Source organism: Mesoplodon mirus (assembly GCF_964341445.2).
Source record: "Mesoplodon mirus genome assembly, chromosome: 1".
In the NCBI taxonomy this organism is placed as follows: domain Eukaryota; kingdom Metazoa; phylum Chordata; class Mammalia; order Artiodactyla; family Ziphiidae; genus Mesoplodon; species Mesoplodon mirus.
In genome coordinates, this window is record NC_138976.1 from 58,809,018 (window position 1) to 58,836,086 (window position 27,069).

Here is a 27,069-nt window from a genome sequence, read left to right on the forward strand (position 1 = left end):
CTTAATACACAGTATCTCTGACCAAAAAAAAAAAAGAATTGCACCCACTTCAAACTGACATTCCTTGACAGTTTGGGGTATACATAACCAGGCTGTGTGTATGTATGTAAAACAGAGAGACAGCCAGCCAGAATGTGATGAAATTGCCCCTGCTCCATTTCTGGGAAGTGCTCCTGATTTTTATCTTTTATAGGAAACTGTGTTATGAATTAGGTAGCCACATCATTTATTTAACATGAATATGTTAAAATTTAGTTCAGTCACAGAATGCCCTAATCAGAATTATCCCAATGAATAAATAAATGAATGAATAAATGGAATGGTTATGAGCTATGAGCCACATATGTGCTCACCTGTTGGAGAGCTGTCAAGAATATGGTGGCCGAGATGTGATTTCCACCCAAGGATCCCTGAAGTTCTTATGAGCACGTGAGGGAAGGGGCCATGTCTTAGATCCCTAGCAAGGATATCCTGGAGTGATGGCTTGAGGAGAAGTCCTTTTGTAAATGGTTGTTTGGGAACCCACAGTTTTAACTTAGACACCCTCATGGACATGAAACCATGGGCCTTTAGGGATGCACCACCCACCAAGCAGTTCCAGAGATTGGTGCTGGGCAGTTGGGGATACATGTTGCTTGGAAAAGGTAGGTGTAGAGGCCTAAGGGTCCTCTAGGAATGGGTCCTGTGATACTGTAGCTGCCTCTGCTCAGTCTATGCTCCCACATCCACACCCACACTTTTCTAGAACATTTGAGAGAATATGTCTTGGTTTATGAATTAGACTTGTAATTTTGAAACTCCCTAACTGGCCATCTCCAAGGAGCTGTGGGAGTTTCTGACTCAGCTATTGTGTGTAAATGCTCACAGTTGGATTTTCTAGAACAAGTAAGCTGTACTCAGTTACTGGCTTTCTGTAATCAAGTTGCTAGGTAAAATTTAGCAATCATTGGTGACTCCTCTGGCTAATTGTTTTGTTTTTGAGCATTAAGTACAACCTAATAAAAAACTTATTTATGAAAAGACCTTTTCTGCCACAAATAATAGATATTCATTTTAGAGAATAGAGGTAAACACTAAAAAATAATGAGCAGTAATCCTCCTACAAATGATAACTATAACATTTTGGCATATTTTCTTCTAAAATCTTCTTGCTTTAATAAGCTTTCAATAAATAGATATCATATAGTTGTATGAGAAATTTTTCCTTTCTCCTTTTATTTCAACTTAGGGATAACTATGATGTTTTTCTTTTTTCTTCACAGAAATGCTTTATCATCTGTATTTTTCAAAAACATTTGACCATGAATTATTTTTATTCAATCCTGGTGGCAAGCTTGAGGGTTTTAGATATCTGTAATCCTTATCTTCTGTATAAAGACACATAGAGCTGTGATGTTTCTTTATGAAGGTATGAAAATACATTCTGTTAATACAGATTGTGAAGGAGATAATAAATTAGTTTGCTTTGCTTATTTAAATACACATTCTGTCAAATGGTATTCTTTTTTACTTATATTTTTTGAGGAAATTTGTTTTTAAAAAAGAGCTTTATATTGATCCACAGAGCAAAGTCCTTGGACCTTGATTAGCACTGCTTTAGTTTGATCCTCAAATGGGCTATGACATTTCTAGCCTCTGAATTTCAAACCAAGTTGTTTCTGTATTTCCTCCTTGAGTGTTTGTAAATATTTTGTCTTCAGAGATATATCCAATCTAAGTCATGTTGCTTAGATTGGAGTCATGTGGGTGACTGGGTAAACAGCCACCCTGCACACACAATTGTAGAATATTTATTTATTTATTTTAGGCCACGCAGTATGTGGGATCTTAGTTCCCTGACAAGGGATCGAACCCATGCCCCCTGTAGTGGAAGCGCAGAAGAGTCTTAACCACTGGACTGCCAGGGAAGTCCCCAATTGCAGAATATTTAATGTTCATGATATATTTAGTGAAAAAAGTAAGCTACACAATAATATTAGTAATATAAACCCACTTTTATGAAAATGAAAGTTAGATAAATACACCTACATAGAAAAAATACAGATCTGTTAAAATAATATCGGGACTATTCCTATCAGTATGGTCTTAAATTTTAGAAGATCAATTCTGAATTCTTGATGAATTTTATAACATTTATAGTATGTGGCTGTGCACGTCTGCTGAACTTTGGATCCTGATATAACCCTGTCTTTACTTAGTGAAGCTTTTTGGATTTTTCCTTAATGAAATATTAAATCAAATGTGGAACTTTGGTTAATTGGCTCAGAAAAAAGGAATGACTCATACTTGGATGACAAAATGTATCCTGACCTTGAGGGTTTCATTCTGCAGCTCAGAGAGTGGGAGGATTCTCGAAATGGCAGTGACCTTTGTTGGTAAAGTCATGTTTCCCACAATTTCCTCCTCAGTTTTTTGTTGAGTCATTAAGGACTGCTAATATTGGCTCTGTCAAAAGCCAACCTAGAAGAAGCATCTTTGCCAAATCTAATTCCAGAGCTAGAGTGTGGAGGTTGACGGTGAATATAATAGCTGTCATTCGCAAAACTTTTGGCTCAGTCATCTTTCCAAAATTAACATACTTACGCAAGAAACAAAAATCACTCCTCTCCTACCCCTACTTCTCACCTTGCCCTCGACCAATAGAGAGCTCAGAGAAATGGAAGGATCAGGCATCTTTGCAAAGATGAAGCCAGGCTCAAGGACCACTTTCCAAGGGTAGCTGGCCCACAGCTTTTGCCTCCAAGAAAACTGCTGAAGAAGCCATCCCAGGAGAAGGTGCTTGTTTGAAGATCTGTGCCCCAAACAATTTTCATCCACGAAGATGAACATAAAGACCCACTGGATTAGATAATCAGTAGAATCTCTTCCTGCTCTAAAATTCTAGGGTTATCATCAGGGCTTGGTGGCCCAAAGTTAAAATGACCTATGATACTTAATTCCTGAGAAAGAGCAAAAAAGAAATAAACATTTTATCCACAGGCCTGATGTCTTTTGGGAACTGATCAAGCCTGGGGATTGACACACAGGTAGTGTATGGAAGGCAGTGTGCGCCTGTGTGTCTGCTTGGGGCAGGCTTTCGTAATTTCACAAAGCCTTCTTCCCCATCTACCAAGAACAATTAATTCCTTTCTAGTCCCCTGAGGAAATGCCCCTGATCTTTTTTTTTTTATCCTCTTCCTTTCTTACTACCTCATTCCCTCTTGCTGTTTATTTGAATATTCATTCAACAAACACTTACTGGGGACCTTTGACGTTTATTCTTCAGAGATAGCATGATACAGCTGAAAGGTTGTAGATAGGATCTTTGACTTAACTCTCCCGCTTACAAACCTAATAAGTGGTTTGGACAAGTGACTGAGTCAGAGCACAGAATAGGCATAGCATATCCTTCCTACCTCACAAGAGAATATATTTCATAAATTGTTAAAAACATAGATTCTTAGGGGCTTCCCTGGTGGCGCAGTGGTTGAGAATCTGCCTGCCAATGCAGGGGACACGGGTTCGAGCCCTGGTCTGGGAAGATCCCACATGCCGCGGAGCAACCGGGCCCGTGAGCCACAACTACTGAGCTTGAGTATCTGGAGCCTGTGCTCCGCAACAAGAGAGGCCATGACAGTGAGAGGCCCGCGCACCGCGATGAAGAGTGGGCCCCTGCTCGCCGCAACTAGAGAAAGCCCGCGCACAGCAACAAAGACCCAAAGCAGCCAAAAATAAATTAAAAAAAAAAAAGGACATTGTAAAGCTCTACACAAGGTAAGGTATTGTTATTTTTTGGGGTTAACATAATGCAGCTGGAAGGAACCCTAGATATCATCTAGCTCCTTCATCTTACAGGCACTGAGGGTCAAGTGTATTTACTGCCTAAGAGCACACACCAAGTAATAATAAACAGTGTAGACTCTAGAGTCACACATACCTGGTTGCAGGCCCAGTCCTGCTACTCACTAGTGATCTTGGAGCCGAGGGCCTCACGGAAGTGAAGAGCTGAGTAGTACAGAGTGAGTAGAGTTTGCCAGTTGGGCAGGCACTCCAGGCAGAGGCAACAAGGGTTTGTCCAGAGAGAGAGGTCTGTGAGGGAGCGAGCACTGCATGGAGGCAGGGATACAGGAGGATGTAGCTGGAGCATACAGTGCTTTTGTGGAAGGGAAGAAAAAAGGATAAGGGCTGGGGAAGGAGGCAGTTGCCCTACCTCTGGAAGAGGAAACTTCAAGTCAGATTTTCTTTTTCTTGCTATCTTACTATTACTTTGTATCAATCATACACCCAGGTTGAGTTGCTACGAACTCTAAGAAATGTGTCTCTATCAACAGTCTCTCATACTTTGTAGTCCAGGAAGGAAGATCAGGTGGGACCTGGGATATGGCCCGTTCCCTGGAGCCGCTTCTGCTTCCCCTGTGAACAAGGCTGTCTTGGGCAAAAAGGCTCTGGATGTGGTTAGAAAACATTAATAATAGCTACCATTTCCTTGGGTCATTTGTAGAGACGTGGATGGACCTAGAGACTGTCATACAGAGTGAAGTAAATCAGAAAGAGAAAAACAAATATCGTATATTAACGCATATATGTGGAACCTAGAAAAATGGTACAGACGAACCTGTTTGCAGGGCAGAAATAGAGACACAGATGTAGAGAACAAATGTTTGGACACCACGGGGGGAAAGTGGCGGGGGTGGTGGTGGTGGTGGTGGGATGAGTTGGGAGATTGGGATTGACATGTATACACTGATGTGTATAAAATAGATAACTAATAAGAACCTGCTGTATAAAAAAATAAATTAAATAAAATTCAAAAGTTCAAAAAACCCCCAAATAATAGGTACCATTTCCATGTGCCTGGCATTATTCTGTTGAATGTATTGATTCATTTATTCCTCACAAAAACCTTATGAAGTAAGCACCACTATTTTTTTCTCTTCTCAACTTTTCAAAACTTTTAAAAAGAGAAGAATAGCATGCATATAAAAAATAAAGTGTACAGTTTAATGAACTTTCACAAGAAGAGCAGACACATGTAACTAGCACCCAGAACAAGAAAATTACTCCCACACAAAAGACCCCTTGTGGCCCCAACAAGTTACTAGCCCTCCCCACCCTCAAAAGCAACTACCAAGCCTTACTTCTGACAACAGAGCTTAGTTTGCTTGTTTTGTACAGTATTATTTGTATGCAGTGTCTTTCACTTACATGGCATGTAGTTATAGGTCTGTTCATTCTCTCTCATTGTTGGGTAGTATCCTCAACCTTTTATTATGAAACATTTAAAGCCCCAGAAAAGTTGAAAAACTAGTACATACAATGAGTAACCATATACCCTTTACCTAGAACATAAAGGACTGTTATTATTTCCAGTTTTTTTTTTTAAACCCACATTTGTTTATTTATTTATTTTTGGCTATGTTGGTTCTTCACTTCTGTGCGAGGGCTTTCTCTAGTTGTGGCAAGCGGGGGGTCACTCTTCATCGCGGTGCGCGGGCCTCTCACTATCGAGGCCTCTTTTGTTGCTGGAGCACAGGCTCCAGATGCGCAGGCTCAGTAGCTGTGGCTCACAGGCCCAGTTGTTCCGCGGCATGTGGGATCTTCCCAGACCAGGGCTCAAACCCGTGTCCCCTGCATTAGCAGGCAGATTCTCAACCACTGCGCCACCAGGGAAGCCCTATTTCCAGTTTTTAAATGAAGGAACTAAGGCAAAGAGCAACTAGGTAACTAGCTCAGGTTATGTCCCTGGGATCTAGTCTCACCTAGCTTGCTACTTAGTCATGACTGTGGGCAAAATCACCTAATGTCTCTGAGACTGTTTCTCATTATTAATATGGGAGTAATAATTCCTATTGCACTGAGTTCCCAGATTGTTGTGAGGCTCAAACAATGAGGAACATATGAAAGTGCTTTGTGAAGAGTAAAGTGGTGTTACTAAAGAAAGTATTTTTAAAAATGTAGGCTCCTGGGCCTCACCCCCTGTAGCTCCTAACTCAGTAGGGCTTGGGTAGGAGATAGAATGTTTAACAAGCACCCTAGGTGATTCTGATGCACTGATCCCGAAACCAACTATGAAAAATCACTTCTGTAAAACAGATTCTCAAACGTTAGAGACTAACAGAATCACCTGGAGGACTTGGGTGTTATTATTGCCACTAGCTCCATGCTGTCCCAGACTCATGAAGATGAAAGAAAAGCAGGTGCAGAATATGGTGTGCTTTATCCTCTGGGGACTTGGAGAGTCTAGACCCCAACATTAGTCTCTGGAGCCCTCTCCTTCTCAGGTATAGAAAAACAGAAGGAAGCTTGCTTATCCTTGAAGAGGGCAAGTGACTCACAGGTTTAAAACAAGTAAAAGCATGGAGGCATTTAAGGTGAAAGGGCAAAAGCCTTCTGTTGCAAAATAAGAGACCAGAATAGTGAGAAGTTAAAAAAAAAAAAAACCCTCACCATCATCACTCAAATTCCTGTTGTTTTAGATCAGGGTGGTGACATTAACAATAGGCACACTAAACATCTGCATAGAGCACCAACAAAGACAGAACAGCAAAAAGAAGAGAAAAAAATAATTTGATTGCTTAAAGCATTGAAGATGTCAACATAGGAGAAAAAAACCCATACATTTTTGCACTTCCTAACAGTTATTTTATGGTAGTACTGCATTTTGTTTTGAATGACCTGGTGTGTGTAGGGGGGGCGGTGGGAAGACACAGTATTTGGTTTTTCTTGCTGGGGGCCTCCAGATGTCTTCCGTCGTGTACATTTTTTAATGGGTCGGTTTGGAGCTTTAAATATGCACAGTATCTCTGTGCATGCAACATTAGTTACGTAATTAAGGTAAATGCCTTTGAGGGTTTCCCACAGTTCAAACTCTGTAGCTTGACAAAGCCCGCCGCCAGGCTCCTGCGTCCTCCCTACCTCCGCTTGCTCCCAATTCCGGAGGCCGAGGGCCCGGCGCCAGTTCCCCCTCGCACCTCCCACCTGTCCTTTCTTGTTTACCTTCCCTGAGAGGGAGCAGGGAGGCCGAGGCCCTCGGCGATGTCATCAGATCCCAGGCCACTCACTCGGGGAGCGGTCCACGGAGCCCCTACCCGGGATGGGGCAGTTGCACAATTTGTTTGCTCACATAATCTGGTTCAAATCCTGAATTTTACACAAGAAGAAACTGGGACTCAGACGTTGATTTGTTTCTTTAAAAAAAAAAAAAAAAGCCATCTTGCATAGTAATCATAGGCAGCTACCATCCCGGAGTGATTTGGGTTTAAGTCTCGCTGAAACAAACCAACAAACAAAAAAACCAACAAACGGTATTCTCAAAAAAAATTCCTTTTTTTGGAAATTCCGATTCAACTTTAAATCAGACGGATGTTTGAGGAACTGACTGTAAAGTCAAAAGAGCAGCAAAACAGCCATCTCCACACGTCCGTCATCATTTAGAATTTCACAGAACTTTAGAAGTTGTTATAAATAACAGTCCAGACGCCACTGCTTCCATTTTTAAAGATAATTCTATTCTGAGGACTGGTGGAAATCAACAGGTTAGTTATTGTTCGTCTGTCCGAGCGACTTCTCCACTGCCTTTTGCAAAACTACAAATCCAGCATGGGCGCCGGCCATATTTTTGCCCGAGAAACCGCAGCACCCCTGACCCAGGCAGGGCCCCCCCGCCACGCCCACCCCGAAAGGGGCCCCAATCCCTGGAGGCGGCCCTGCGGTGGGGGAAGGTGGCGGGACTCGGCCCGCCCTCTGTGGGTCGGGTGTCCGGGAGCCCCCGGTCACGTGGCGCGGGGGCGGGGCGGGGCGTGGTATATAGCCCGGCGCCCGCGGGCCGGGCCTTGTGAACGCCGCGCGGACCCGCTGGACCCACGTCTCTGGGCTGCTGCCGGCTGGTAGGTACGCGCCACCTCTGAGGTCCCGGTCCCTCGCGGCTCGGCCCCCCGCGGGCTCCAGGCTGGACGCTGGCGGCCTCGTGGCGGTTTCCGGGCCCCGGCTGGGAAGGGGATGTCTCCTGGGCTTGCGCTTTCAAACCTCGCTTTTGTTCCTTGATTCAGGCTGCTTTTCTGCCCGCTGCCTTAGTGCGGTTGTAGCTTCTTGGCTTGGTTGCGGGTAACGGTTTCCAGTCGTCCCGAAAGGACATTATTTAAAAGGAAACGCGTGAGAAAATCGTCTTAAAACAGAATTTTGTGGGGTACGCAGTGACAGATGGGCTATTGATGCTGGCGTCTGATTTCCGCCTTTAGCGTGGTTTTAATTTCTTGTAAAAGTGGGACCCTTGGCCGGGGGGTGAACTGATTGGCTCCAAAGTCGTGGGTTTTTAACTTTCCAGTTCTGCTGCTTAGCAGTGAGGCTGTTTTGTGTGGCTGTGGGTCGTTGGGGACACTAAATTAACATTTTAAAGCGTCCGGAAAAGTTTCTCATTTCCGCGGAGCACCTCCTTTCTCGTGCGTTTAGTGTCCCCTGAACTAGTTTCAGTTCTTTGACAAGGAAGGAGTAACCACCGCCCCCCACCAAAGTGCTCCATCTTGATCGTCCTGACTGTACAAGATGTCTCCTACTTGGAATATCTCTTTAGTTTGACCATGGATTTTAACTTGGTTAGCATTTTTGTGGACAGATATTTATCTTCAAAAGGCATCTCTAATGTTCTGGTGGGGAAAACATTGAACATTTTAAGTGGGTGACTTTTACACGTGAGCTTTAAAAACCTTCTTTCAGTTTGCCCAGAGGAGAGCTCTGAGAGCCAGAGGGTGGGAAGAAATGCAGACTAAACTTGATCTTGAATTTTGCTCTCCTTGAAATTAGCATTTGCTTCGGTTGGAGAATGAATCTGAGAGTCTTATTACAGTGTCCTGAACCAAGTTTCTCTTCTGCAGATTTCTTCTTTCTCCAGAAGAAAAATGGCATCTGTTGCAGTTGAACCACAGCTGGTATGATTTATAAATAGCAGTTTCTTGATTCCTTTCCCTCCCCAGTGTGTTTTGGAAGTTAAGCCCTCCCTCCTTCTTGGTTGCAGAGTGTGGTGACAAGGGTGGCCAACCTACCCTTGGTGAGCTCCACATATGACCTCGTCTCCTCGGCTTACATCAATACGAAGGATCAGTATCCCTGCTTGAAGTCTGTGTGTGAGATGGCAGAGAAGGGCGTGAAGACCATCACCTCGGTGGCCGTGACAAGTGCTCTGCCAATCATCCAAAAGCTAGAGCCACAAAGTGAGTTTTGATTTCCCCCTCAAAATTTAGTCCTATGTTCGCCTCCGGAGTGAGCCCGAAGCTGGCTTGAATATGGTGAATGCCAGTGTTATGCCTTAAGCATGCATCAGGAATCCTCAGCCTTTCCTGAGACACATGCTGCCTTTCTCGAGAAACTGCCAGGTGACCCTCATTGTTACAGAAGGCCTGCTTCATAACAATGGCAGATGTTATGATATTACAAAAAAAAATCCCCTGGAGATGCTTTTCTGTTGGCAAGTGAGATCATATGGGGAAAGAGTGAGTGAACTGAAATAGCTGACTTCCTTGGGACTACACAGTATACGTGAACTGCTTTAAAAATAAATAAATAAATAACATCAGCATACAATTCAGTGGCTTTTAGTATATTCACAGAGTTGGGTAGGCATCACCATAATCAATTTTAGAACATTTTCATCACCCCGGAAAGAAACCTCATACCACTTTCTGTTTGGGGTGATGAAAAAGTCCTGAAAATGATAGTGGTAATGGTTGCACAATATTGTGAATTCACAGTATTGTGAATGCCAGTGAATTGTACACTTATACTCATGCACAGTCACTCCCCGTCCCCCTCCCCCCCACCTTAGGCAACTAGTCATCTACTTTCTATCTTCATAGATTTGCATATCCTGGACGTGTAATGGAAATTGAATCATAAAATATGTGGTCTTTTGTGACTGGCTAGTTTTCACTTAGCATAATGTTTCCAAGGTTCATCCAAATTGTAGCATCATATCAGTATTTCATTCCTTTTTAATATGGAATAATTTAATATTCTATTGCATGGATATATCATATTCTATTCATCAGTTGATGTTTGGGTTGCTTCTACTTTTATGCCTATTATGAATAATGAATGCTACTGTGAACACTTGTGCCCAAGTTTTTGTGTGCACGTATGTTCTGAATTCTCGGGTATATACCTAGGAGTGGAATTTTCAATTTCTCCACATTATGAACTACTTTTGAATAAGGGTTTAAATCATTCCCCCAAGTGGTTATGTCGTGGACTTTTAGGATTATAAGAAACCTTTTAGAGATCAGTTTTCCAACTCTGCTACTTCCCAAATGAGTATAGTACTAGTTCTAGGCTTGGATGTTGTTGGGGGGTGGGGGGAGCTTGGACTAAAATCCGGGTCCTTTTAGGGAGATCCAGGGTGCTGTTAGCATACTGTTTCCTGGTGATAACCCAAAGTACACTGCCACCTACTGAATTAAGTGTAGGTGGGGATTAAACTAGCATGGAGGTGCTAATTTTGAGAGTTTTCGTAATACCTCGTTACCTGAATGAGGGTTCAGGTGAAGCCTGGCTTCTCTTGGCATTAACCTTAGGGGACAGTTGACGAGTAAGAGGCTTCTTGGCCAGCGTCCTACTTGGCCTGTCACTGCCTCTGCTTGCTGCTCACCCCCCTTCCCACACCCATATCCTTATTTCCCTGTCAGTAGAAGAAAGTTGCCAGAAACCTGGCAAGAATCTTCTTTCTGAACTAGAGAAACCAGGCAAAGTATTGCATGGTAAATTAAAATGAACATTTTTGCCGTTTTTTAATAGTAAGAATGAAGGCTCAAGATACATATTCACTCTTACCCAGACTGTTAACATTTTCATCATTTGTGATTCTTCTAGTTGCCGTTGCCAATACCTATGCCTGTAAGGGGCTAGACAGGATTGAGGAGAAACTGCCTATTCTGAATCAGCCAACAAACCAGGTGAGCTTGGGACAAGAGTGCTGAGGCTTGCCACCTGACATTTTTAAGTTTTATCTGTTTAACACAGGCTGTGCAGACCATAAACAGGTAATACTTGTTTGTTCCCTCAACCTTGGATAAATTTTTGAAAGAGTAATGATCACTCCGTTACCTCCTGAACTGTTGTCAGGTTGTCTTAAGAAGCAGAGATGAACTATCCACCTTTGGGCTGGAATACCTTTAGTCTTATCTCTATTAAATTTGTGGCTTCATCTCTGTAGGTGAAATTGCTTTCTCAAATCACTGATTCCCATGTGGTACTGGTTAAATGCAGAGGTGGTAAATAGAGCCTTTTCTCACTTGGTACCTGAGAGCACATCTAGTAGGATGGAGAACTGACACCTCTGCCTGTGTATTGGCTTGGGGCTGTGTGCATAGGGCCAGGTGTGCATGATACCTATACCTATACTTATAGACATGCATGAGGGACTCAGTATAAGCATGTCATTGTGGAAAATGCCATTTTCTCTAGAGTACTCCTTGTGCCTTAATTACTATAGGTTCATCTAGTGTAAAACAAAAACAAAAAAACCTTGGGCTTCCCTGGTGGCACAGTGGTTAACAATCCACCTGCCAGTGCAGGGGACATGGGTTCAAGCCCTCGTCCGGGAAGATCCCACATGCTGTGGAGCAACTAAGCCCGTGCGCCACAACTGCTGAGCTCGTGTGCCACAACTACTGAAGCCCATGTGCCTAGAGCCCGTGCTCTGCAACAAGAGAAGCCACCGCAATGAGAAGCCCGTGTACTGCAATGAAGAGTAACCCCTGTTTGCCGCAACTAGAGAAAGCCCGCCTGCAGCAACGAAGACCCAACGCAGCCAAAAATAAAATAAATTTTAAAAATAAATAAATTAATTAAGAAAAAAAACTTGACAAATTGACAAATTTTTTATCTGTTTCCCTCATTTGGTCCTCCAACAACCCTTGAGTGGTGGCAAGTAGGGTACTTATACCTGATAAGGAAATTGAGGCTCATCAACTCTCAGTGACTTGTCTAAGACCTACAACTAGAAAGCAAAAGGGCCAGATTCATTCTTTAACTCTTCAACTATACTACCTTAGTTAAGAACTTCACTAGGTTTTTATGCTTCTCACCAGCCAAATGATCTGCCTTTTTCCCTGTAGGTTGTGGCCAATGCCAAAGGAGCTATGACTGGGGCAAAAGATGCTGTGACAACTACTGTGACTGGGGCCAAGGATTCTGTGGCCAGCACAATCACTGGGGTGGTGGACAAGACCAAAGGAACAGTGACTGGCAGTGTGGAGAAGACCAAATCCGTGGTCAGTGGCGGCATTAACATAGTCCTAGGAAGTCGGATGATGCAGCTGGTGAGCAGTGGAGTAGAAAATGCGCTCACCAAATCAGAGCTGCTGGTAGACCAGTACCTCCCTCTCACCAAGGATGAACTAGGTAATGGGATTTTTTTCTTGAAATAATGTTTTACTTTTTTTTTTTTTGTCTGTGCCATGCAGCTTGTGGGATCTCAGTTCCCCGACCAGGGATTGAGCCCGGGCCATGGCAGTAGAAGCCCAGAATCCTAACCACTAGGCCACCAGGGAACTCCCAATGTATTATATCTTAAAGCAGTCTTTCTAAACAGCTTTACTGAGATATACTTTTATATACCAAAAAAATTCACCTTTTTTCATTCTAATTTACAGTTACACAACCATCACAATCTAGTTATAGAATTTCTATCACCCCCAAAGATAAAAGATCCTTTATGCCTGTTGGCAGTCTCCATCCCCCCACCACCCCCACTGTCTGAGCAACCACTAATCTTTCTGTCCCTATAGTTTTCCTTCTTAAGGCACTCTGTTTTAAAAAAAATTTCATTTATTTATTTATTTTTGGCTGTGTTGGGTCTTCATTGTTGCACACGGGCTTTATCTAGTTGCGGCGAGCGGGGGCTACTCTTCATTGCGGTGTGCAGGCTTCTCATTGCAGTGGCTTCTCTCATTGTGGAGCACGGGCTCTAGGCGCGCAGGCTTCAGTAGTTGCGGCACGCGGGCTCAGTAGTTGTGGCTCACGGGCTCTAGAGCACAGGCTCAGTAGTTGTGGCACACGAGCTTAGTTGCTCCGCGGCATGTGGGATCTTCCCGGACCAGGGCTTGAACCCGTGTCCCCTGCATTGGCAGGAGGACTCTCAACCACTGTGCCACCGGGGAAGCCCTTAAGGCACTCTTAAGTTTCACACTGAGTTGTACGTAGTAAGTCTTGAAACTTCCGGATAAATTAGCCTAGAGAAATACTTTCTATAAATGGATTGTCCTTAATGGGCTGCTGTATATAATCATTAAAGATTTAGTGCTCACTATGTGCCAGGTAAGAAGCTCTAGTGGGAAGAGACCTGTGTAGGTGACATGTGTCACATATAGGGATGTGTTATGGGCTGCTAAGCCCAGCAGCAGACATAAGGCATCTTGGGAATAGGGGTCCATGATTGCTAGATGGGTGAGTGGAATCAACAAAGTCAAGATCCAGGTTAGAGTCCAGGCCTTGTCACTTAGAGCTGTGATCCTGGACTTTTTTTTTTTTTTTGGTCACTTCTATGTAACTTCAGAAAAAGAAGCCAAAAAAGTGGAAGGATTTGATCCTGTTCAGAAGCCAAGTTATTATATCAGACTGGGATCCCTGTCCACCAAGCTCCGCTCATGGGCCTACCAGCAGGCCCTCAGCAGGGTTAAAGAAGCTAAGCAAAAAAGCCAAGAGACCATTTCTCAGCTCCATTCCACTGTCAACCTGGTGAGTACAACTTCCTTTAAAGGTATCTGAAGTGAGTTCATTTATCTCGAGGACTGGGAGTAAACATATCATGAAATCCAAGAATTTTAATCTTACCTTATGAACAATCCAATAGAAAAATGGGCAAAGAGTATACAGAAAACTTGCAGAAAAAAAGTATAAATAGCTGAAATATCAATATATGAAGTGGCGTTAATCTTACTCTGAGGGGTCAAATTATTGATTCTGGTTTTGTCCAATGGCACTGGCAAAGTTAGATGCTGTGGGCGAAGGTGTAGAGAAAGAGCAGTACTTGTTTTTGCACTTCCAGAGGATTCAAGGGGCTCTTATAGGAAAGTTACAGACACACCTATGCCTGGAGCAGCTTTCCTTCTAGAAACCTATCTTACAGATAAGTATATTTGTTTAGAGTTGCAAGAGAGTATAAATAATGCACATCAACTAATAGGGGACAGATTACATTGATACATCACAAAAGACCACTGTGTAGCCGTTAAGGATTGCCAAGTTACGGAACAGTATGTATTGTATGGCCTTTAGAAACCAGTTTATTCTTGGAAGGGGAAGTAGGTGGCTGGCAACAGGGAAGAGGAAGTTCGAGTTCCTTTCTCTTTTGTAATTTTATATTTTACACGTATTAAATTTCAGTTGCCTTGCCTGTGTTAAACTGGAGGTAAATGGGAGACAGTGGTTTAATAATTAAATAAGAGGCAATAAGTACTATGACTGCTTGGTTGACTTACACATATTGATAACAGATAACAATGCTATCAGGGATAGGTCTCCTTAAAAACCAAGAATTTCTGTAAGAGTTGATGTTGGCTGATTTACATCATGGATCTGAGAACAGGCTAACAAGAATGTCTGACTAGTTTGTTCCTTTGTCTTCTTTCAACGTGTTCTAGATTGAGTTTGCCAGGAAGAATGTGCATAATGCCAACCAGAAAATTCAGGGTGCTCAGGATAAGCTCTATCTGTCCTGGCTGGAGTGGAAGAGAAGTGTCGGCTATGACGATACAGATGAATCCCACTGTGCTGAGGTGAGACAACTGGGACAGAGTCATCCACTACAGCTTCTGAAGAAGTTCTTACTATTAAGAACTTCTCATTAGAAACTTACTAATAAGTTTCTTATTATTCCTCTTAGAATACTCTATCAAAAGTTTGAACAGGGCTTCCCTGGTGGCGCAGTGGTTGAGAGTCCGCCTGCCGATGCAGGGGACACAGGTTCGTGCCCCGGTCTGGGAAGATCCCACATGCCGCAGAGTGGCTGGGCCCATGAGCCATGGCCACTGAGCCTGCGCGTCCGGAGCCTGTACTCCGCAACGGGAAAGGCCACAACAGTGAGAGGCCCGCGTACCGCAAAAAAAAAAAGTTTGAACAATACAGTGTACATAGGTTGCCTGTTATGTGACCGAAAAGCAAAAATGTGCAACTTTATCTAACAATTTACAGATAGGCATATTGTCCCTATCAGGATACAACTAATTGAGAAACACGAGCATTGCCCTTACAATGGCTACAGACTAAGTGAATACAGGCATCTTTACTGTCATAGTGGTTTTTTGATAGCATAAATATAGTTGCTATGAGAATACTACATAGGAAGGGTACTAACTGAACCTTGGAGTGAGGATGGGTGAGTCAGATGGTTTGCTGGAAGAGATGAGTGGTAAGCTGAGACCTAAGGGGTGAATAAACTAGGTGAAAAGGCAATAAGGGGACGAATGTTCCAGACAGAAGAAATAGCATATTGTAGCCCTAGAACGTGGTCCTTTGCATTCCAAAAGCTAGTATGCATTTGCCCTTGAAATCATTATTAACTGTTTGTTCATATCATATCTCACTTGAGGAGAGAATATCTAAGTTGCCCTACTAATATGGAGTGTATTTTCCTTCTGTCTGGTCTCCCCTGTTAGGTTTCTTCAGCTTAAGACCATGAACTTTGAAGACTCAGGCACTAGTTCAAATCCACACTCCAGCTGTTAACTGGGGCATGTTATTTCAACTCTAAGCTTACGTTCATGTTTATGAAATGTGAAATAATACTGCTTCACTCAGGGTTGTTATGAGGATTTTAAAAAGTGAAAGAATCCACATGTGTGGGGGATGTATAACCAGCTGACTGTACACTTACACTTACTAATTCACGCATAGGACTGTTGGATCCACTGCTAATTCTTAAACTTGTCTTACTTTCAGCACATAGAGTCACGTACTCTTGCTATTGCCCGAAACCTGACTCAGCAGCTCCAGACCACGTGCCACACCCTCCTGTCCAACATCCAAGGGTTACCACAGAACATCCAAGATCAGGCCAACCATTTGGGGGTGATGGCTGGTGACATCTACTCAGTGTTTCGCAACGTTGCCTCCTTTAAGGAAGTGTCTGACGGCCTCCTCGCTTCCAGCAAGGGGCAGCTGCAGAAAATGAAGGAGTCTTTAGATGATGTGATGGATTATCTTGTTAACAACACACCCCTCAACTGGCTGGTAGGTCCCTTTTATCCTCAGGTGGCTGAGTCTCAGCATGCTCAGGCCCAAGGTACAGCCAGGAGGCCTGGCAGCCTGAGCGCAAAACATATTAAACCTGTCCCTGTTAGCAATGCACAGGGCAGCCAGCCAGATGACACCTCCTCTTACGTTGAAACCTGCTAGACAACTCTGAAGTGGGGAAGCAGCTATCGAGAAAAAAAGGTCCTCTATTGTAGTCATTGCCAACTGGATTAAGAGCTTTAAAGTTTCCACTTTAACGGATGAGTTATGTTGTTTACTTGGCTGGAAGGAAAAGAATGATAGACTGTTCAGAGCCTATCCAGAACTCACAAAATGTTCCAGTGCATTTATGGCCTCATTCTGTTGCCACTGTTGCTGTCTGTTTGTATTGAATAAAAACACCTTCATGTGGGCTGTTGTATGAACTGGTGTCTGCTCTGGTTTGGTCTGAGCAGGCCTCAGTACCGGTTTGTCTCACAACGCATGCTTGTGCACCGAGTTTTTTATTTTTCATAAAGGAATGCCCCCTTTGAATTCAATAAAATTCACTGCAGAATAGATCAGGTTTATGCTATGTGTTACATGTGCTTTTAGTGTGGCTTTCTTGGAACTGCTTTGCCTGCATGACAGGGTTATTTATTAATACACATGAATTCAAATGGGCTGTTGGGGAATTTGTAATAACATTGGAAGACTAATGTTAAAAATGGAATGTTTGATAACAGGTTTTAAACAAATTAAAAGCTAATGTTCCTATAAGAATTTTATTAGGTGGTGGTGGTTCCTTTCATTTGCCCATTTACTGGACCCCTGAGAACAGGTTTTTAAACTAGCAGAAGGAGCCACTTATGACTGACTGCCTTATTGAAAAGAAATCAGAGCTGAGAGGAAGCAGTGACTCTTTGCAGCAGTCTCACGTAAAGATAGCAGTATTTCTTGCCAAGGGGCCATCTAACGTGTAAGGAATGAGATTGTTCAGTGTCCAGTCTCAGCTGGACTTAAGGTACCATGTTGTCACATTGGGAGAAATCACTAACCTTAGTTGTGGGTGAGATGCCTTTAGAAGACCACATGAGAATAATTAGAAAAAAAAGACTTTGGGCCCCCTGTAGAAAAGGGTTCTTTCTACCTCCTACCTAGGGTGTCCAGACTTCTAATCCCCTCAGTGTGGGTTAATTATTTAGGAGATATGGATCTCCTCATGACAAAGCTGCAGTATGCCAAACCTTTTCAAAAAAGACAGTCTTAGAACTTGTGAAATAGACCTACATGCTTCTGCCTGTCCTGCCCTTCAGCAGAACTGAAGTCTAAGTCAAATTTGTCTCCTCTTTCTACCCTGCTTCACCCCTGTCTCCCCATGAAAACAAGGAAGCAGCGTATAACTTTACAAGGACTTGTGTGAATAAACTTATCAAAGCTTACTAAGTTAGAGAACTAAATTTTTTCCCCTTGAGGTAACTCCAGGAATCAGTAAACATGTGAGCTCAGTTGGAGGGACTCCCTGAGATACTTGAAGCTAAGGAACCTCTGGTTTCTGGGCGGTGGACTGTCACGATTTATGGGCTTCCAGGGTGGAACCAATCCATGCACTGGCCTGCCCATCCCTAGTGACTGGTTTTTCTAGAGACTATACCTCTTAAAAAAAATTTTTTTTTTTATTAGTCCAAATTGGATGTGATCCTGCTGTCATTTGCCTCAAAACTTCAAGACTGGTATTTTGTGGTTGATTCTAAATGGTTGGAAAATTTATATACTACAGCTGTACACAGACTTTCTTATACTGAACAGAAACCTTTGTGTTTCCCCTTCATAAGAGTTATAATACCTATTGAATTGCTTATGAAAAAGAGACTGTTCTCAAGGCTGTTCTTCATGAGCAAGACAGAATATAAAGAGACTTCTCTTAGTTTCTAGAAGAATACCACTGCCCTTGGTTTTGTCTGTCTGACTTTGTGTTTTAAGTTTGTGCCTACACGCATTTCATTTTGTTGTCAACATGTCTCAAAATTTGTGGTGTCCTCGTTTTATTGTTGCATAAACTGGCCGTTTTAGTTTAACAAACTTTTTCCCAAAGAGGACAATTATTCAGAGGGGAAAAAAGCTGACTAAGCCTAGCACAGTCTATAATTATGGCAGGTTCTTGAATATTTGGCTACGTGAAGCCTGGCATAGTGTGCCTGAGTGTTCAAGCCTACTTCTTTCCTTTGCATGTAATTATAATGTGAACTTTCTAATTAGTTCTGGGCAAAAAAAGGAACATGGTATATTAGCCATTAATGTCTTAGCCTTAGTTTTATCATCTGTAAAGTAAAATTAGTGATGTTTTTCAACAGATGGAAGTGAAGTGTTTGAGGATGGGGTGTCTTTCTATTTTGCACTAGTCATGAGGATACCTCCTGTGGGACAGTGACACTTAGTGTCTTTAACTGGCCAGTTTCAGAGTGAGTAGTGAGTATATAATATCAGATCATGATTGGGAAAATATATCTACTCTGATAAGGCATGATAGATATTGAAGGAATAATGAAGTGAAACAGGAAAAACTAAAATTTGGTTTACCTGAGATATCCCTTTTAGAGTATCGTTTAGCTCATGGAGTTGACTGGTGAGGGAAGGAGGAATAAGAAGGATAGATATTTGTGCACAAATCTAAGAAATGGCATCTAAATGATGCCTGGGGGAGCAGGTGGGGGATAGAAAGGAGGGCTCTTGCCAGCCTGACCTTCCTGGGCTCTCGTGGACTGGAGACTGGGCCAGCTGGGCCTCAGTCCTGATCCAGCTCCAGGAGTGATGTAGCACAGAGGCCTGCATGGGTGATGGTCTCGTGAGATGTCCCTGCCATATAAACCAAGGTATTTGTTGCTTGTATCTCAAAGGGCAATACATTCATGCTGTAAGTGTCCACCTTCCCAACAGGTATTCTATAATGTAGGATATCCTATCATATTTTCACAGTTGCTATTTAGTAAGGAAAAGATGCTGGATAATTCCACTGTTGGATGTCTAAGTTCCCGGGCTATCCTGTAGCAGCCTACTTCATCTGAAAAATGGAGAAACTGGAAAGGAAGTAGCATTGGACTATTCGCAGAGAAGGAGAAGAATAAGAAGTCATATCAGGCTTGAGGTCAACTTAGGCCAAAGAAAGATGTTTTATGGTATCTTTCCTGTTCCCCTTGCTTACCTTTTGAGATTCTGATGTCATTCCCTGATGTTTGAGAAGTTACCGATTGCTAGAAGAAATTGTGTCAACTGGACCCTTACTGGGATAGGTTCAGGTCATATTTTTAGGGCTGGTGTGGTTGAGGCCTTCTTGTTCACTATCCGGGGGTTGCTGAGCAGAGGCCGGGTGCTCAAGTGGAAAAGGCAGACTAGGAATATCACACCCTCAATTGATGATAAGGTAGTAAGAGGCAGGCAGCCCATGGCCCTGTTGAATTTGACAGGTGAGATTGCTGATTAACACAACGCATCTTTAGTTAAGATTGTCAGGGGGTTTCCCTGGTGGCGCAGTGGTTGAGGGTCCGCCTGCCGATGCAGGGGACATGGGTTCGTGCCCCAGTCCGGGAAGATCCCACATGCCACGGAGCGGCTAGGCCCGTAAGCCATGGCCGCTGAGCCTGCACGTCCGGAGCTGAGCCTGCGCGTCCGGAGCCTGTGCTCCGCAACGGGAGAGGCCACAACAGTGACAGGCCCGCGTACCGCAAAAAAAAAAAAAAAAAAAAAAAAAAGATTGTGAGGAAGATGGCTAAGTGAAATGATAGGGTGGCAGTGTGAAAGCACAATGTTTGGGGGAGGGGAGACAATTGCCTGGGATTTCTCCTCCATGCTTAACTTGCTTAAACTGGGCCTACAGATTAGAGAGAAATGGGATATAATATAATGAAAGGTTTTAAGTCTCACAGAGGAGCCTCGTCTTGTTGTAGAATAGACCTAGTTTGTTTAGCTTGGCACAGATTTTATGAAAGTGCTGTTTGAGAGAGCCATATCATAATATCTATGTTTTTTGGCTAACACTGAAAAAAATGTTTTCTAGAATTTAAGAAAGTGAGGAAGGTAGTAGATAGTGTTGTTAATTGATATTTTACAAGAGTAATGAATAGTTTAAATGGTGCTTTTGTGTAAATGTCAGTGATGAAGAAATGGTTACCATGTAAATTATCTTTTCATTTCTCTTGGGTATATACCTAGGAGTAGAATTACTAGTGGATCATATGGTCACTCTATGTTTAATTGTTTGAGGAACTGCCAGACTGTTTTCCAAAGTGGCTGCACCATCTTACTTTCCCACCAGTAGTACATGAGGGTTTTGATTTCTCCATATCCTCACCTACACCTGTTATCTGACTTTTTGATTCTAGCCGACCATTTTTTTTCTTTATTTTTTTCTAGCCAACCATTTAAATTATAACTTAGCATTAATAGGAGTAGATGTTGAATAGTATGAATCAAGCACTTTTCCCTTTTCGTTGTCTACTCAGGTTAGAGCACAGGACAACTCAGTAAGGAGGTAGCTAATATATCTTATCAGACTGACACCCTTGTATGAAATGGCCCTAGTGAGCTCTCAGCATGGATAAAACCATGCCGTCTGTCAGTGAGCCTTCCTCTGCCCTCTTTGTCTATGCCAGGGCTTATCAACTGGGGACACTGATGAAATGCAGGTTCCTGGGTTCCACCCCTACAGAATCTGGTTGGTAGGTCTGGAGGTAGTACCAGGCATCTGCACTTTAAAAAAGCATCGCTTAAACAAACAAAAAAAAGACATCCTAGGTGATTCTAATGCAGGTGGTCCAACGACCATACTTTCAGAAATGAAGGAAACAGGAAACAAATGATTTTAATCTGAAACAAAGATAGGGCTAGGGTTACCAACAGTCCTACTCTTTCCAAACAAGAAATCTGGTGTGGGCTCCATAAAATGTCTTACTTTAAAAAGAGCTGCACAACTTCCCTGGTGGCACAGTGGTTAAGACTCTGCACTCCCAAGGCAGGGGGCCTGGGTTTGATCCCTGGCCAGAGAACTAGATCCCACATGCACGCCACAACTCGCATGCCGCAACTAAGGATCCCACATGCTGCAACTAAGGAGCCCACGTGCTGCAACTAAGGAGCCCGCCTGCCACAACTAAGACCTGACGCAACCAAAATAAGTAAATTAATTAATAAATTTAAAAAAAAGAACTACTCTTAATTTACTTTAATTAACAAGACCCTTGGGAATTCCCTGGTGGTCCAGTGGTTAGGACTCTGCACTTTCACTGCTGAGCCTGGTCGGGGAGCTAAGATCCCACAAACCATGCGATGTGGCCAAAAAATAATAATAATAAAAACAAAATTTAACAAGACCCTTGGTGTAGACTCCATAAAATGTCATTTTAGAAAGACCTACTCTAATTTAGCTTAATTAAAAAAATTTTGTATTGAAGTATAGTTTACAATATTAGTTTCAGGTGTACAACATAGTGATTCGATGTTTTTGTACATTACACACCATACAAAGTTATTATAAAACATTGACTATATTCCCTGTGATGTACATTATATCCCTGTGACTTATTTACTTTATAACTGCTAGTTTGTACCTCTTAATCCCCTTCATCCCTCTCTCCTCTGGCAACCACTAGTTTGTTCTCTTTATCTGTGAGCCTGTTTCTGTTTTGTTACATTTGTTCATTTATTTTATAGATTCCACATATAAGTGATATCATACAGTATTTGTCTTTCTCTGTCTGACTTACTTCACTGAGCATAATACCCTCCAGGTCTATCCATGTTGTTGCAGATGGCAAGATTTCATACTTTTTTTTTATGGCTAATATTCCATTGTGTGAGTGTGTGTCCATTCATCTGTTGATGGGCACTTAGGTCGCTTCCATATCTTGGCTATTGTAAATAATGCTGCTATGAACATTGGGGTGCATATATATTTTCATTTTATTCAGATAAATACCCAGAGGTGGAATTTCAGGATGTATGGTAGTTCAATTGTTAATTTAAAATATATATATATATTTATTTATTTGGCCATGTTGGGTCTTAGTTGCAGCAGGTGGGCTCTTCCTTGCAGTATGTGGGATCTTTTTAGTTGTGGCATGTAGGATCTAGTTCCCTGACTAGGGATCGAACCTGGCCTGCGCATTGGGAGCAAGAAGTCTTAACCACTGGACCATGAGGAGAGTCACTAATTGTTAATTTTTTGAGTAACCTCCATACTGTTTTCCATAGTGGCTGCACCAGTTTATATTCTCTTCAACAGGGCATGAAGGGTCCCTTTTCTTCACATCCTTGCCAACACTTGTTATTTTTTGTCTTTTTGATGATAACCATTCTGACAGGTGTGAGGTGATACCTCATTGTGTTTTTTTTTAATAAATTTATTTCTTTTTAATTTATTTTATTTTTGGCTGCACTGGGCCTTTGTTGCTGCCAGTGGGCTTTCTCTAATTGCAGCGAGCAGGGGCTACTCTTCCCCTTGCGGTGCGCAGGCTTCTCATTGTGGTGGCTTCTCTTGTTGCAGATCACAGGCTCTAGGCGTGCGGGCTTCAGTAGTTGTGGCACGCTGGCTCAGTAGTTGTGGTTCGTGGGCTCTAGAGCACAGGCTCAGTAGTTGTGGCGCACGGGCTTAGTTGCTCCGCGGCATGTGGGATCTTCCTGGACCAGGGTTCGAACCCGTGTCCCCTGCATTGACAGGCAGATTCTTAACCACTGCACCAGCAGGGAAGCCCTCTCATTCTGGTTTTGATTTGCATTTCTCTGATGGTTAATGATGTTGAGCACTTTTTCCTATGCCTGTTGGCCATCTGTATGTCTTTGGGAAAATGCCAATTCAGGGCCTCTGCCCATTTCTTAATTGGATTGTTTGGCTTTTTGATATTGAGTTACTGTATGAGTTTTTCCTATATTTTGGATATTAACCCCTTATGGGACGTATCATTTGTAAGTATCTTCTCCCATTCAGCAGGTTGCCTTTTCATTTTTTTGAAGGTTTCCTTCACTGCGCAGAAGCTTTTTAGTTTGATTTGGTCCCATTTGTTTATTTTTGCTTTTGTTGTTCTTGCCTGAGGAGACAGATAAAATATATATATATATTACTGAGACTAATGCCAAGGAGTGTGTATTGCCTATGTTTTCTTCTAGGAGTTTTATGCAAATTAGAAAATGGCATCTTATCCTCAACCCTTGTAGTGCCACCTTCTGGAATATTGTCATAATAAATACAGGAATCAGTGAAGTTTATGAATGAATGGTGCCCCCTTATGGTTGTATGATGAACAACCTGCAAAAATTATGCAACTCCCTGGAACCCTGGCATGGTCACTTGGTTTTCTTGAAAAGAATGTCCTTTCAGGGAGGGACTATGGTTATCTCAACAAGCATGTGATTCTGAGTTTGGCCTCAGAATGCCTGATGGGCATTCTCAGCAAGAGACTCCTTACACTCTTTTCTTTAATGGTCCAAACTATTGTTGTTTATGTCAATGGAAAAGGAATTTATCTTATAAATCTGTGAAGTGATTTCTCTTGTGCCACATTTCTAAAAACCCTATGAAGATGGTCGGGCACAACCACTACATTTAAAATTAAACTCGCCATGGAAACTTGATAGATTGTGGCTACTTCTTAGCTGCTCCACTCTCCCCTATTTCCTTCCCAGCCCCCCAAATAGGTTTTGGTGATGGTCCCGAATAATGAAAATTATATACTCTGATTCATTCTGGATATATGGAAGATGAATTATTCATATGGCTCTCCTAAATCATCTCAAGGACTAGAGCTACTTTTTTTGGTGGTGGTGAGGCTTTTTTCCTAAATCCTAAGTGTGGAATCTCCAGTCTTCTGCAAAGAACTCTACTTTAGGCCAGTAGTTACCTGATCTATAGGTGACTTTGGAGGTTTGTGTGTGTGAGAGGGTGGTATTTAAGAAACTGAAGAGAATGAAAGCTGCTATTTATTGAGCACCTTTTACAAGCTAGGCATATACTATCTTTACTCCTCACTTGCAGTGCAATCAATTTGGTATTTTCCTCACTTGACAGGTGAGGAAACTGAGGTTGAAAAGAGGTAAGTGGAAGAGTGGGGATTTAGTCCAATGTCTTACTGATGTCAAAGTGCTTATTTTTTCCATTCTAGCAATCTAGCCACTGATAGGAGAGAACTGCTGCTTGCTTCCTTATTTGGGGTCCAGAAAATCCCTCTCTCTATATCTTCTTGTGTTGTAGCTTCCTGTTCTATTTTACATTTATTAAAAACAGAGTGATAATGGATGTTAAAATACACATTTAATAGAAATAGATCAGAACAGAGAGCTAAGCAAGGTACATCTTTTAACTTAAAAAGACTAAAATTGCAATAATTGACTTGCCTGGCTAATGCCCTGAATCAATTTATATAAGCAATGTTGGCTTTTATGGATGTCAGATTGGGTGTGGATGTCAGATTGGGTATAATCTTTGAAAAGTGAACATTCATGAAGATCTAGAATGTAGTTTGATCTCCCCAAATAGAAAGCTCAGGAATTAATAGTGGAAGTTTTTACCTCAGACCAGACAGTCCTCTGAGCACCTGGGTTCTTATGGAAAAGTGCAATAATGGTCACAGGCAGGTAAGGGGCCCAATAAAAAGCAAGATTCTCACTTCAAGTTTTGTTTTGTTTTTAAACTATTTTTAAAAATTGTGGTAAAATATACATACCATCAAGTGTACCATTTTAGCCATTCTTAAGCGTACAGTTCAGTGGCATTAAGTACATTTATAGTGTTGTGCAGCCACCACCACTATCTATTTCCAGAACTTTATTATCATCCCAAGCATAAACCCATTAGACAATAATTCCTCATTTTCCCTTCTATCTGTTTTTCGATGGATATTTTTTGTTGTTGTTACTGTTAATTTTTTTGCCCCTGTCAGGTAATTAGCTAATTTTTCCCTCTGCTATCAAGATTTAGCCTTTAATAACTTGTTATACCTTACTAATTTTCTGCTTCTAATCTTCTGTTGGTTAAGAAATATTACTTGGCTTATCAAAATTGTATGCAAAGTAACAGTTACTAGAACTTCTTATCCCTAAAAGCCTTTCCTATGCAGAGAAGAGCTAGGGCTTTGTGACGGCTATTTCAACTATTCAAAGACCTTTCTGCTTCCTTAGTTCCTAGACACTTCCCAAAGGGTTTATAGGATTGGAAATCACACTTATGGAAGAGAGGAGTATTATTGGTTTTAAGAGAATAATAGACAGACAGATGAATAACCAGAAATGCTTTATAGCTTGTATTTTCAAAAGCTTTCATTTAATTCGTTCTACCACTAGTTGGTTTCCTTTTAAAGAGAAGTTTCCTTAGTGCTTTTATAATATGAGTGAATTGTGGAAATAAGACAATAAACATATTGGAGACAGCATAGTTATGGACAAAGTAAGGTTCATGCACATGCAGTAATTTATGTTTCTAAGAGCTTACGTGGACTTGACAACTCACTTCATTAGTGTTTGTTTTAATATCCAAGATTCTTCTTTTACAGGTACTTGATTTCAGTATCACAGACTTGACATCTGAGGCTGATGAAATTCCAGATATTATAGCTTTGGAAGAGGAGGATGGACCAAGTCATTCACATGCCAATGGTCCTCAGCCTTCTCAGGGCAAAATGTTGAATAACTAATAAGAAAAATCTCCTTTTGCTGAATACACAGTCTATGTCACATTAAATTTCATGTTTGCTCATGTGTTTATTCCTGTGGCTTTGAGGCTTAATCTATTGGGAGTTAATCTCTTTTTTGGCTACTTGGTCTTAATTGCAATGAAACTTTGATTGACCCAAACATTTGTAAAAGAGTCTTGTTCTTCATCATATTTTATTTTATATAATTCTTCAAAGTTTAATCTTTGAAATGCCTATAATAAAAATGGGCTTATAATCTTGAATCAGAGTGTTTTTTTTAAAAAACTGATATAGTGGACTTTTTTTTTCCTCCCAGGGTTCATTCCTGTTTCTTCTGGTAACAGCATCTTTATGTTTTTTTGGAGGGGTGGTCTCAGTGCATCTGCTAGTCAAGGTCTTTTTGCTTTCCCCTGGCCTAGGGGGTAGGCATATGACTAAAAAATAGGTCACCTGGGAGGAAGCATATCATGATGGGTAAAGGCTCAGACTCTGGATTCTAATCTTGGCTCTTCTACTTTCTAGTTATGTCACTTTAAACAAATAACTTAGTTTCTCTGTACCTCAATTTCCTCATCTGTAAAATAGGATAATAGTAGGTTTGTTATGAAGAATAAATAAACATTTATAAAATCTTAGAGCAATGCCTGGCACAGAACAACATTAAATAAATATTAGTTAAATAAATTGTAGAAACAATGGCCAAACCAGTACTGAGGAGCACCCCCAGTGTCCAGATTGTAATTCTTTTTCATTTGTCAGAAAAAGGTATTGTAATACCTTTTCCCACTAAAAGAAATCAGTGCTTCTTGGAGAAATGGCTGATTCCAGGTCTGAGGCAGGAAATGTACAAAATAAGCCTTGAACTTCTTGCTATTTCAGAGAGAAAAGAAGCTGATTTGAAGAGGTTCCCATTAACTAAAGATGGGACAATCTGAACTTCAATAAGGATTAATAATTGCAGTAGATTGAACCCCATCAAATATGAACCCCATCAAAATATAAATATATCTATATCTATCTATATATATAAACAACCTAATTGGTCACTTTCAGGGGATGATAGCAAACCAATTATTATCTTGAAAACTGGTAAATAAAATGAAAGAATCGGGACTTCCCTCGTGGTGCAGTGGTTAAGACTCCGCACTCCCAATGCAGGGGGCCCGTGTTCGTTCCTTGGTCCAGGAACTAGATCCCACAGGCATGCCACAAC

General features: G+C 41.8%; 1 protein-coding gene across 1 annotated transcript; it reads left to right on the top strand.

Annotated features, from left to right (window-relative positions):
* Positions 1 to 7,799: 7,799 nt before the first annotated feature.
* On the top strand, positions 7,800 to 26,119 carry PLIN2 (perilipin 2). The gene is given in 10 exon segments (XM_082603754.1): positions 7,800 to 7,865; positions 8,850 to 8,903; positions 8,990 to 9,185; positions 10,837 to 10,919; positions 12,084 to 12,369; positions 13,523 to 13,704; positions 14,610 to 14,744; positions 15,907 to 16,197; positions 25,716 to 25,820; positions 25,823 to 26,119. Coding segments are annotated over 9 exon segments (1,338 nt in total). The 5' UTR covers positions 7,800 to 7,865; positions 8,850 to 8,873; the 3' UTR covers positions 25,853 to 26,119.
* The last annotated feature ends 950 nt before the right edge of the window (positions 26,120 to 27,069 follow it).